Here is a 12884-nt window from a genome sequence, read left to right on the forward strand (position 1 = left end):
AGTGCAGACTGAAATTAAAAAGTAATAAGACACATGTGCAAATAAGCAGAACATGATCTCCAACACCTAACATGCGGTAGAAGTTTAAAAAGACACCCTATTCAGAGAGTTATTGTAATTAAGATGGAGCTCAGTTAAGGCAACCACTGATGGCCTACTGTTTGATATGTAAGATCATTACAGTAATCAAGAAACCGCAATTGAACAATTTACGCTTCACTGTTCCTAGCCCAGGCAAAGAGTACATTTATATATTAAAATATACACTTGGAGAAAAGTCCCTTCAAAAGTGAGGTAGCCATATTATGAGAACTTGAGTAAAGTTATTCTAAAGTACGTAAATGTTCACAGTCCGTCAAGACCAGAAAGTTGGATAACTGTGAAGTGGTAAGAAAACATCTAAGCAAATAAAAAATAAACAACATGTTGCCACCACAGGGGATTCCGGATCGCACTCTACAGAGCAAATTATGGATGCATGTTGAATGGTGCTAATCAGTAGCAGAGATCAGTCTAGGGTTAACTATTGGGTCTTTTTAGCCTGGTTCCTGTTAATGAACTTTAATTGGAGGATACTAGCTTTACGAATTGAAGCAGCAGCTACTTTTTATGGGGGGAGGGGGGGGGGGGGGGGGAGAACAGATTGTTGTGACCACCTGTGGCGGTTACCTTATTTTCCAGTGATTTTATTGATACTAATGGATTGCTTAAACTTGGGATATGCCTGAAGGATAAAGATCATAAACCTAATGTTTAGAGGCGTGTTCTCTGGATTCAAGGCCGCAATGATACCCTGCTTGCAGGTACTGACTCCACTCATGCCTCAATTTTGATCTACGCAAGTCCAACAGTGTTGGACAGAGACATACCACGTGCACCAGAGATTCCTCCGATTGACCACAGCCCCTACACACCCACCTCGCTTGATGTACACCGCCAGGTAGGAATAGGTTTTTAAAAATACCACTCACCCAGCCTAAGTGCCAAAAATCTCTTTTAAATGTATAGAATATGTGCTAGCAAGGTGAGGCAAAGATGGGTCCAACTAATAAGATTTAATTACTGCCCATGTGTGCTTTCGTTTAGCTAAAATCTCTCCGTCGGACAAACTGGCGCACACTTAATTTCGCTTCTTGGTGCTTGCTTTAAAGGCTTCTTTACTTGGGTTGGGAGCCCACAGTTCACTTGCTGACAATTTTAGCAGGCATTCATTAAAAAACAGATTGTGTGACCCATCAGGGTTGCTGATGCGGATATCAGTCCATAACAGGGACCTGAGTGAGCCAGCGCTAGCCTGTCTCAACTTGTGGCACTGGTTAAGAAAGGCCCCTACACTTTGTAAAGAATAATTTACCAGACCAAACCCTAGGCAAATCTGGGCAGCGGACGAGGTTTTTGGTAGCTGTAGAACCTTTTTATAGATTTTAGTCACATGTTGGTTGAGTGCAATACTGAGCTTGCCAAAAGACATTGCATAACCGTACGACAAGGTGGGACCTATCTTGGCCCGCATTACCTCAGGCATTGACGCTAAGCAAGGTCCAGTCACTTTTTTATCAAGTTGGAGAGCCTAACTTGAAGTGCCAGGGCTTTCATGGCAATTTGACAACAATGTTTTAATTAAAAGCCTCTTGAATCAATGTAGAACCCCAGATAATTATAGGTTTTACCCATCGAAATTTGAAGGTTGTTGTACGACCAGTCACCACCTCTATAACACTTCCTGCCATATATAACTACTTGCGTTTTCTTTAGATTAACCTGCAAGTTGTTCATGGTGGAGTCCCTATATAATGTATTCAGCAGGCACTGTTCTGACTCTCATACGACTGAAGAGAGCAAGATCACCGGCATATAGGAGATTGCTGATCTGCCTACCACCGAACTTCGGAGCGTGGCTATTTATTGCATCTAATTCTGCTGAAAGGTCAGATAGAAACAGGTTAAAAAGCAGCGGGGCTAACACACATCCCTGTTTTACCCTCCTGGATGTCGTATTTTTCTGGATAGATGTGAACCACAGCCTATCTTCACTTGAATCCAGGTGTTAGTATGGAGTTGGATGATTGGAATCAGTAAATTGGACAGAATTCCCCATTTCGTTAGTTTAGCCCATAGCGCCTCCCATGGCACGTGATCAAAAACAGCTTTAAAATCCACAAAGCAGAAAAAGAGCGCAGTAGAAGAACTGTTTGCTTTATCAATGAGGATAAATAAGGCTAGAAGATTAGTCAATGTGCCAGAGTTAGCCACAAAGCCCGTTTGATATTTTGGTATCAGGTCCTTTGAGTTGGCCCAGTTTTTCAGATCTTCAAGCAGCAAAGTGGCGAGAAACTTAGCCTCAATATCCGTTAGAGCAATCAGCCTATAGTTACATGGGGCTGATCTGGAGCCAGTTTTATGTATCGGCTGAATTATTGCACTGCGCCAAGAGTCGCGTATGGTCGAGCTTCGTATGCTGTATTCAAACTGGTTAACTAACTGCTTTGTCCAGAAAGGAATGTTCTTTTTGAACAAGGCCTGTGGTGTTTCGTCCAATCTTGCTTTAGGTAATATCTTGCCCAGCTTTGTAGATGAAATGGCGCAAAGTCCTCACTGTCATTGAGTATCTTATGTTTTCTCAACAATATCCAAATCCTATTCTTCTCATAAGCCCAGTTTTTTAGGGGTACAGTCCCTAGACCTATGTTCTTTTGGAAGGAGCAGATTTTACAACATTTCTGAGATTCCTTCTGTGCCAGTTTATGGTAGCATTTCTGTAGAATCTAAAAGGAGTATTCTTCATCTGTTTTAACTGATGAATTCCGAAGACACCCAGTGATAGTCCATACCACAAAACTATGCATTCTGACAGCCAAACCTACCCTTCCCACCCCAGCGTAGAAGCCCAAAACAAAACCTGGTCTTATTTTTGCTTCACATCTCAGCAACTCCAGACGTTTGAACAATTGTTACTTACCTGGTGTCTTTCATAGATTCACATGCTGGACTCTCGCCTGCTACCTTGAGAGTTTTCCTAGCTGCAATCTCTCGCTTCCGGCAAGATGGCTCTTCCTCCCTCTGCTCGTCCAGAATTATCCGCCAGTTTTTCAAAGGGCTTTTCAGGAAGTTCCCACCTATTCGGCGCTCTCCTCCACCGTGGCATCTCAATGTTGTTCTGTCGCAACTTATGAAATCACCATTTGAGCCCATCCATAGGGCGAACATTAAGTTCCTCACCTGGAAGGTTGTTCTTCTTGCTCTGACCTCATCTAGTCGTGTGAGTGAACTCCGCGCCTTTACTATCAAATCGCCTTCTCTTCAATTCAAACCTGACGGCGTGGTGTTTCGCACCAACCCATCTTTCCTACCTAAGGTGCCTTCCATCTAAATGAACCTGTGTTCTTGAAAACTTTCTTTGCTGAGTCAAAGTCTCCGGCTGAGCAGCGATTGCATTCCTTGGACATCAAACAATGCCTTAAATTTTACATTAGCAGGTCCAACCAACTGTTCATTGCTTATGGACGACTGCGTCAGGGGCATCCAGTTACCAAACCAACGATTGCCCGTTGGATTTCTTCGGCCATTGTCTTCTGCCATCAACAGGCTGGCAAGCCTTTGCAGTCTTCGGTGAGGGCTCATTCTACAAGGGCTATGTCTTCATTCACCGCCCTGTTTGCCGGTGTGCCACTTCATCAGATCTGCCGTGCAGCGACATGGTCCAGCAGGCACACTTCACCAAGCATTACTGCTTGGACGCCATCAATGAGGCGGATACCGCAGTGGGACAGGCAGTACTTCGTCATCTTTTCAAATAAGGTGAGCCTCTGTTTCCTCCTCCTTTATATTTTTTCAATGGTTGCTATTTAAGCTTCCATGACTGTATTACTACTGTCATCGAGCTTTTCCATGCTGTGCTTAGCAGTCTCATTGGAGGTTACTGCTCTCTACTCTATTCAAGCACGTGAATCTATGAAATACACCCCTAATACTGGAGAAGAACAATTGTTACTTAGGGCTTTTAGTGTGGTAGGGGCACAGTTATGTAACAAGGTACCACAAATGATCAGACAGAGTTTCTCATTAATCGAATTTAGGAAAGGCCTGAAAACCTGGCTTTTCCCAAAACTCTGATCCATGTCCCATTCTCTCTCTTCATCAGCCAGCTGACCAAGTGTCTGGATATCTAAAAGCGCCAGGATACCCGTAGGGTGGCAGTAGCACTATATAAGTATAGATACAATACTATACCTGTAAACAGGTGGTTCTCCAGTATTGGTGTCTTTCATAGATTCACATGCGACCCACACTCCTCCCCTCAGAGGCTCTCTTCTCCTCATGCACTCTGGGTCACTTTGGTGCTACGAAAATCTGAGGGCTTGAGCTTCTGAGGAGAAGGTTCTAGCGGGTGCTGGCGCCTGATTGGCTGTAGTTTGGACTAACATAATGACAGTGATATGTTACAAGTGTTTTCTCTCTCTATCATGCATTCCTATGGAGGAATTGTTTTAGAGGTTTCAGTTATGTATTTACTTCTAGTTTTTTCTTATGTTATATTCTCGCATACATATATTTTTAGCATTTATTGCTATTTTTATGTACCGTGGGACTCCCACTTCGACAACGGGGAATATTCAAGCATTTGAATCTATGAAAGACACCCCTAATACTGGAGAACCTCAATTCCATATCGAACTTTGATATCAGTAATTTTCTAAACTTTTAGTCATGGCATCAAGTGCTTTTTTACAATGACTTAGTCCATAACTCTTGACCCTATTTCTGAACCCAAAGGCAGTAAAAATAAATGTAAAGGTGGCTGCTAAATACTGGGGATTGCTGACTTATTTTCAACATCAGTAGAAGTCACAATGACTTGTCCTGTGGTGGACACCAGAAAAATAAATATGTTTCCAGACCGAACCCTTACAGTCCAGTGGAATAATGAACAACACATGAATCCCGAAGAGATGCACTGTTCAAAAGATCAAGTTATTTACTTTTTGTAATGCTCTTTCTGTTGGATACTCTATCAAACCATAAACCCTTCACAGTTAGAATATTCTGCATGCTGAAGCTTTTTGCAGTACTACATGATGCTGCTGTTGTCTGTGAGAACCTGTACCAACCTCCCTTCATGGACGGTAGGAAGGCCTTCAACGCCAGGCGAATAGCATAAAGCTCTAACAGACTGGACGTGTTCTACGACTGACTAAGTCAAAGATAGGCTGTGACCTGCGCCATCACTTTCGTGAACACCCAACGAGAACTGATATGAGGTCAAAAAGGAGCATGGCAAACTGAAAATGCTCCTAGCCAACATAGAACCTCAGGTAGTGTCTGAGGGACTGCGGGTTGGCAAATGAAAGTATTTGTCGTGCAGGTTCAAGGTTACCATCCAGTCGCATTTACCCAGGCCAGAGAGAACGTGGACCGGTGTGAGCATTTTGAATTTGACCTTCCACAGGAATGCATTAAGATGGTGAAGATCTAAAATAGGATGTAAGCCTCCTACGGGGAAATAAGAAGGAGTAACAACCCGTCCCTATTTCCCAGTCTAGCACCCTCTTGATGACACCTTTGGACAGTACAACACCCACCTCTAGTAGTAGAAAGGGTATGTGCTTTTCAGAGGTTCTCTGATGTGGGCTGAAGCTGTGGTGGGTTGGCTCTGATCAGTGGTGTCTGGTCATCAGCCTGTTCTCTGGTGAGCAAGAGCAAGGTTTAGACTTTGTGCCAATAAGGGTGTCTGTTTGGGCTTTGTTGAACGATTGTCAGTAGAAGCCGGCCCAGGATGAAGGCCTTCAGTGACCAAATTTACTTTAATCTCAAGAGTAGGAAGTTGCAGATCCAGGCCCACAGCAGCATGTCTATAACTAGCAAAGGAAGAACTCTCCTCTTTTGGTGGCCCAAGAGGGAAATTCAAACCTGCATTAGTGGAAGTTATCAAGCCCACTGACCTCTTGTAAATCTTTATATTAACTGTTGTCATCACTATGTGGAGGTAAATCATATTAATTTTCCTCTCCAAGTGGTGGCAACCCATGGTCAGATTTGAAACCAAAACGCTAGTGGAGCAACTAAGGATGGCTCTGTGGTAGAGAAAGTGTTTTGTCTGAATCATACTCATCAGGAATCAGGTGCACTGGAGCAGGGTCAGTGTGTGAAACAGTCAACATTGACTCTGATTCGGCTCAGGGTTGGACACAGGCTACAGCAAGTCCTCTGCCGATGCTGGTCCCAAAGCCGTTGGCAGGGGATATACTCAAGGACTAGGAGCCAGAGTCCATTTCCCCCACTGGAATGAAACCCAAGGCAGGTTCCAGAGGCTCGGACTGCGCAGAGGAGTGATGCACCGCCAGTAACCTAACTGGATACCTCTTCGGATCCATGGATGTGCAAGGCGTGTGAGAGGGACACAAAATAGTGCAGAAATCCGAACAGTGGGATTAGCTCCGTATTCGGGAAATAGATTGACTGGCACCATGACACCCTCACAACTTCTCTTTAGGCAGAGAATGGTTGGGTGGGGTTGAGAACCCATTCACCTCCTTGTGTTTCTACTTTGATATGGACTTCGACTTACTGCATGACCTTGACTTCGGGAAAAGGTCAATACCCTGAACTTTGAACGTGACACTTCACTGCCTTTGTGTGCATGAAGGCATCTTCCTCAAACAACTGGGTGCTGTGTCCTGAGCCCATCCCAGATGCACACCTTGTGCGAGTCCATCACCAAAATCTGTTTACGACAATGCAACTTTGTTTGAACCATGTGGCATTAAGTGGGGGCATCATTTCCCTTGCACCCTAGAAGTCAAACCGACGAAAGAGGAAACAGAGCTCCGATCTGTGCTTCAAAGTGCAAAAAGAAAGGAACTGACGGTGCACAGGAGTGGTGCTTATATGTGGCTCTGATTTGTCATTTCTGGGGTGAAACGAAGTCAACTCACATTGCATGGGAGCCCTACTGTGAAAACTTCCGGATCCAGCCTGGCACCTGGGAAATATTCTAAAGAGGAGTAATCTGTGTTTACAAGTATCCATCAAAAACCTATTACATGCAGTGAAAGAAGAAATTCAAAGTCCTGGGATTCCAGGAGGGCTTATCCAAACAACAAAAATCTATATAATGTATGAGAAAAGGAATTTATTTCTGGGACACTGAACTGGAGTAAAAAATAAAAATAAAAAATAAAAAAAAGATGTAAGGTGAAGAAAGCATGGTTAAAACAAGTTTTGAAAATGGAAATTGTTTCCAGTCAAGAGCCTAAATGAGGTTTACGGCCGTTTTGTTTGGCATTATGTAGTTGCAAGTGTGCCAGCACGAAGCACTCATATAGTTAAATAATGTTACTTGAAATACAAATATAGTTAAATATGTTGCTTGGACACACTCTAAACACCAGAGCAAATGTTTATACTAAATTTCATCATTTCGGCTTACCAACTGAAAATTTCTCAAAACATACAGAGTTGAGATTTCACAGGGTTAAATGTAGTCATTTATTGCGCAGTCTGCACTGGGGATGAAGTAGATAGGGTGGTGGGCACCTGAGGAGGTTCTTAACAGGTTACTTTGCATATTACCTTTGCATATTAAGTTATTAAAATAAAAATAAAAAATTATTCTGAAATATCCATACCTTTAGTAACTTTACTGCACAGATTAAATTACTATCCACTGGATTTGAAAAAAGGGCAGTCAGTAAATCCCACAAAGCACCCTGAAGGACCTCGGCTCGTGCAATCTGCCCTTTTGCTCCCTTAACCTGTAAATTAACAAGTGATATTTATATTATACTGAAGTGTGTTCTGTAAACATTTCCATAGAAATTTAAATTCAAGAGTGGAAAGGATTATATTAGTTTTATACATTACTTATTTACATGCACGTTAACAAAGAACATACAGAACCATCAATAATATTGCTTGATTTATTCCTCACATTAACTTACCACTTGGTCAAACTATACTGTTAATTTTGCAGTTACTGCAAACGTAAAGATGTGAGTTTTGGCTCTACATAATGTTTGTTGTAGTTTAATAGTCACCAATTTCGTTACGATAAACCGCAGAGTGCGGGTTAAGTGGTTGGGGAATGTGTAGGGGTCCTGCTAAACCTGGTTCCAAATTCCGTCTATGTACTTTTATGGGAAACGTTATTGGGGGGTACAGTGCTTGTTAGAATGAACTCATACTTGTGATTTCCGTGTATTGGCTGAATTGTTCCTGTGTTTTTAAAATCAATAAAAATTTGCTTATCAAAAAAATAATCACCAATTTACATCCCTAACCACACCTCACTTTTCCCCTTTGCTGGAAGGCAGTCCATTTAATATTTTCCTATAAAGCTACATGTACATGAAGCACATTCGAGGCAGCAAAACACAACTTTTAGGATCGTAAACAAGGGATTGAACAAAATGAAATGAATGAACAATATGTCAAAATCAGTGATGTTTTCAACAATATTTTAAAGAGGAAGTTCCCAAACTTGACTCAGGTACCAATAGAACGCCTGGCTTTTATTTTTCTGAGACAGTACGGGATGTTGCTTGGTATCTGACATCAAGCACATATAACTTTAGGAGCTCTGTTGAATAAATTGGGATGAAAACGATCAAATAACACTTTGGTAAATTTGCTTCTCACATCTTGAGACACCTGAACAAATTAGCTGCCAACATAATCATGGGTACTGAATAAATTGATCCCTTTTAATTTGTCATATAACAGAAGGCTAAACAGAGACTAATTTATCACAACTGCTTCACATGGGTACAACATGGTGACGCACACTTTCCTCAACTTAATTGGCTTTTGTAATCCTGTGTTTATAAGAGTGACAATGTTGTCCTGAAAGCATAAACCCCATATCATTTAACTAACTTGGTGAATGGCTTTTGTCTGAAGAAATGAAACACAGCTAATACATTTAACATGTAACTCTAACATGGTTGAAATAATGACTTGCTCTTTGTTTCCGATTTTGTTTCACTATTCAAAAAATTCATTTTACCTCACTGCCAGATTTCTCAAAACAGCAGTTAATTTAACTTGCACTTAAGACGAATACTTAAACAGGTTGTCACTCTTTTCAACCTCTCATACTTCGAATGCTAAAGCACCTTCTATTAAAGCACGACTATAATAAATATAACATGCCCTATTCTGCTCTGCAGCATCCAAAACAGCAAATAACGTGCAATCAACAACAGGGGGGCTGCAGAGGCTACATTGTGGACCTTCACTGCTATCTACAACGGTAGAGACATGCTTTGGACTAGCTAGCGAGGAGCGGAGAAAAGTGGTTTCTCTGGGTCCAGAGAGCGACAGGAAAGACAGAATGAGCAGGCAAAGGGGACGCAATGCATGGCAATGGCTTACAAATATCAGCAGAAATCCCCAAAGAGGTTTAAAGGACCACCATGCTGTTGAGTAAGGCACAGGCTGTGGTTTAAGGCACACCTAATGATCCAGGTCAGGGGGTTCCTGCAACCAGTACAGGCACCGACATGAGATCACCATCTCCACTGTTTGAATCTTGCAGACCCTCTGAGCCTGATTATTTGAGATCGATCTATTACGAGAGACGCAGTGAGAAAGACATTATAGCTATGAAGGGGGCGATAAATAACGCCGCAGCAAAGTAATATCCACAAAAGCAAGTCTGGCCTGAAGTACCCAATGGACAGATCCCTGATAGAAATAGGTGGGATATGCACAGGAAGCGGGGGTGAATAAAAAAAAGATATCCGTAGCAAAAGAACCCAGTGAGATGCCAAGCGACCCTTCTAATACTACAAAACTATAAAACGCTGTTTGACATGGTGGTGACTAAGACCGAAGAGATCAATCTATCAAGCCTATGCTATAAAAGAAAAACAAGCATTTACAATGCAATAGGTCTCGCATTTGTGAGCGTTAGAGCTATTGGCGTTGTAAATGATGTATTTTACCGATGTGTTTATGTTTAGAGTGTAATGGATGTATGAACAGAGACGCAGCTTCAGCACTTTCCTGAGAACTAAGAGATGGGAATTACCAATGAAACCAGATAAGAAGGTAGCAGCACTATTAAGAGGACTTAAAATGTGGGAATTCCCGACAGGACCAGAGAAGCAGCTGGTAGCACTGCCTAGAGGACTAAGAATTATGAATTTGCCACCAAAGGCCATAGGCAGCATTATTACAAATCCATTGTACCGTGCTGCTCTCCAACAGCTGTCGCGAAAGCAAACAACCCTATTTGAAGCTAGGCCCCTTCATTAATGAGGCTTTTGCTGGTCGAGCTTCGAAAAGGGCTGTGGTGCAGTTCTTGCTGAAAATAGGGATGACCTGTCCAGATCGATGCAGCAAGACATACCATTCATCTACAAAAAGAATGCAGCAAAGTAAGTGCAGTATACGGTTAGTCTGTACTGAATGTTCTGGGCCAATCCTGCACATTTCTAATGCAGGGATGGCCTTTGAACCTTACCAGAAGCAAAAATATGTTAATTAGATCCACAGACATAAATTATCCTAAGATACGCAGCAATCAATTACTGAGTTTTTGCCACGTAATGGAGTCACTTTTTCTTAATTCCTTGCTAGCATTAAGTGTTGTAAAGTACGAGTTACTTACCTTCGGAGACAATGTATCTGGTAGAGACACAGTCTAGACAGACTCCTCAACTTAGAATATCCCCAGACATCAGATTGGATCCGGATTTGTTTTACAGCTGCACCTCTGGGTGTAGGGGGACGGCATTGCATGGCTCCGCCCTGACGTCGTCTGCGGACATGACGTCAGCGAAGCCATATAAGTCCATCCCGGCATGCTGACGTCCGTTTTCTTCAGAGAAACCTTTCCACGCCACAACGCGGAGCCACCACCAAAAACTGTGAGAGTATGGTAACAGTGTGTGAAAAAATTATGAAAATCAGTGAAACAAAAAGAATGAGATGGTGAGAAACATAATCATAAGGGACAGTAAGAAGCACTGTACACTGAAGCAATTGAAGAGAAAGAGCCAAGCAGCGCTCTGAGAAGCAGTCCTGCAAAAGAGACGGCATCGCCCACCCCCGAGGCAAACTAAATACGAAAAAAATGCCAAGGCAGACAACAGAAAGCCAGCAATCACAAGATCCGACCGTGACAAAACAACAAGACCTGAACTATTTAACTAAAAACAATCCACCAAAGGTCGGCAAAACTAGGCATGCCTTAACCTCTGTAAGAGAACTATTGGACTGAGGCTAAGTGAAGGAGACCCCAAGCCAATTGCCTGTAGTAGAGTCAAAGACAAGAGCCCTTAAAACAACGAAAAAGGTGGGAGGGAGGGAAGAACAACATTAGAAGACCTCACACTAGAAGAACCAAGGTGTAGGAATGTAGGAGGAGACATGAACCCTCTGCCCCATCACTAGAATGGGAGGAGCAAAACAGGGAAAACAGAAAGAACCATCCTCCCGAGGAGGAAAGATGAAGGATGTCATCCTGCAGTAAGATAAAGCCACCCAAGGGGAGGTGAGAGCAGAAAACCCAACCTGAAAAGGTCCTCGCAGAACGGGGAGGATGGGCGGGCGTTAAGGAATCGGCGGCTAGACTGTGTCTCTACCAGATACATCGTTACTGAAGGTAAGTAACTCATACATCTGATAGAGGCATCTAGCCGCAGATTCCTTAACTTAGAATAGATACTAAAGCCATACCCCACAGGTGGCGGGTCTGCGACTGAACCCCATCAAGTTCCAAAAGAACCCAACCGACAAAAGGTTGCCGAAACACAGTGGTGGCAGCCATGACACAGTGGCCAACCAAAGACCAGAAGCTCTGCAAGGAGCGACAGAGTGGGAGGCAAAAGATCACAGGCCGCCGAGGGACGGCATGGAAACTCATGAGAGTACAGTGTAGAAAGTGAGCACAGAACCACAGGAGCAGTGCGGAACGAGGGAGCCCAAAGCTTCAGGAAAATAAAAGGAACCGATCATAGGAACCGAGGGATCTGCAGGATCCGACAGGTGTGCAAAAGAGAAGGGCCCAGAAAGAGGACAAGACGGTATGACCGAGTCCAAGTACACAGGTTGAACATGCCTCACAGTGGAAGAAGCACTGTGGAAGAGCACCATCAAAGACACCAGGGACAGCAGCGGTAGGATGCTGACCATGCCCAGGAAGAGTTCACTAGAGACACCAGACTTGATAGTGCGCAATCTCTCCTTCCCAAAGAGGCATTGGAAAGGGCGGACATCAAAAACAAAATCATGACTACAAAAAGTACATGCGTGAGGCAGAAGTACACAGGCTAGACCGTGTGTATAGCCAGAACCACTGGACGTAAAGGAAAGGCACAAGAAGTGCAGCGAGAATAATCCCGATGCAAGAGATGCCTCACCAGGTATATAACCTGTGAAAGGGATCTGGAAGCGAACCCACACAGAATTTAAGGACTGCACCTACGAGAAGTCCATGGCAAGCCCACGGACACCGCAGCAAGGACCTAGTGTGTGTGACCCCTAGGTGAATGTGGACGCCAGACAGAACAAACATCAGGAGAAGACTCAGCCATAAGGAGGAGTGGCATACAAGAAACAAGAGTGCACCATAGGCATCAACAGCCATTTAGCAGCAGAACCGGACAGATAAAGGCCAGATCTATAAGTGACACCAGCCACTCGGCAGGGAGGAGCTACGGTCCCCCGCAAAGCAAACTGGAAGGTCGACCAGTACAGGAGGAACTAGTACGAAACGTTCATAGAGTGACAGGAATTGTATAGAGATGTGCATACCAGAACACAGACAAAGTGAACGTCCTGAGGAGAGCACCTCTACAGAGAGCAGCAGCAACATCCCGAAATATAAGTATGCCAAATCTCCTGCTCAGATGACAACAGGGGAAGGGGAAAAACCTGTGAAG

At 43.4% G+C, this 12884-nt stretch overlaps 1 protein-coding gene across 1 annotated transcript in view; it reads right to left on the bottom strand.

Moving 5' to 3' along the window:
• PAIP1 (poly(A) binding protein interacting protein 1) overlaps positions 1–12884 on the bottom strand; it is a 637739-nt gene that overhangs the window by 332660 nt on the left and 292195 nt on the right. The window contains exon 6 of the mRNA XM_086960605.1: positions 7626–7751. Coding sequence (XP_086816731.1) covers positions 7626–7751 — 126 coding nt within the window. The remainder of the gene's footprint in view (positions 1–7625; positions 7752–12884) is intronic.

Source organism: Lissotriton vulgaris, chromosome 3_1, assembly GCF_964263255.1.
Source record: "Lissotriton vulgaris chromosome 3_1, aLisVul1.2, whole genome shotgun sequence".
Classification (NCBI taxonomy): Eukaryota; Metazoa; Chordata; class Amphibia; order Caudata; family Salamandridae; genus Lissotriton; species Lissotriton vulgaris.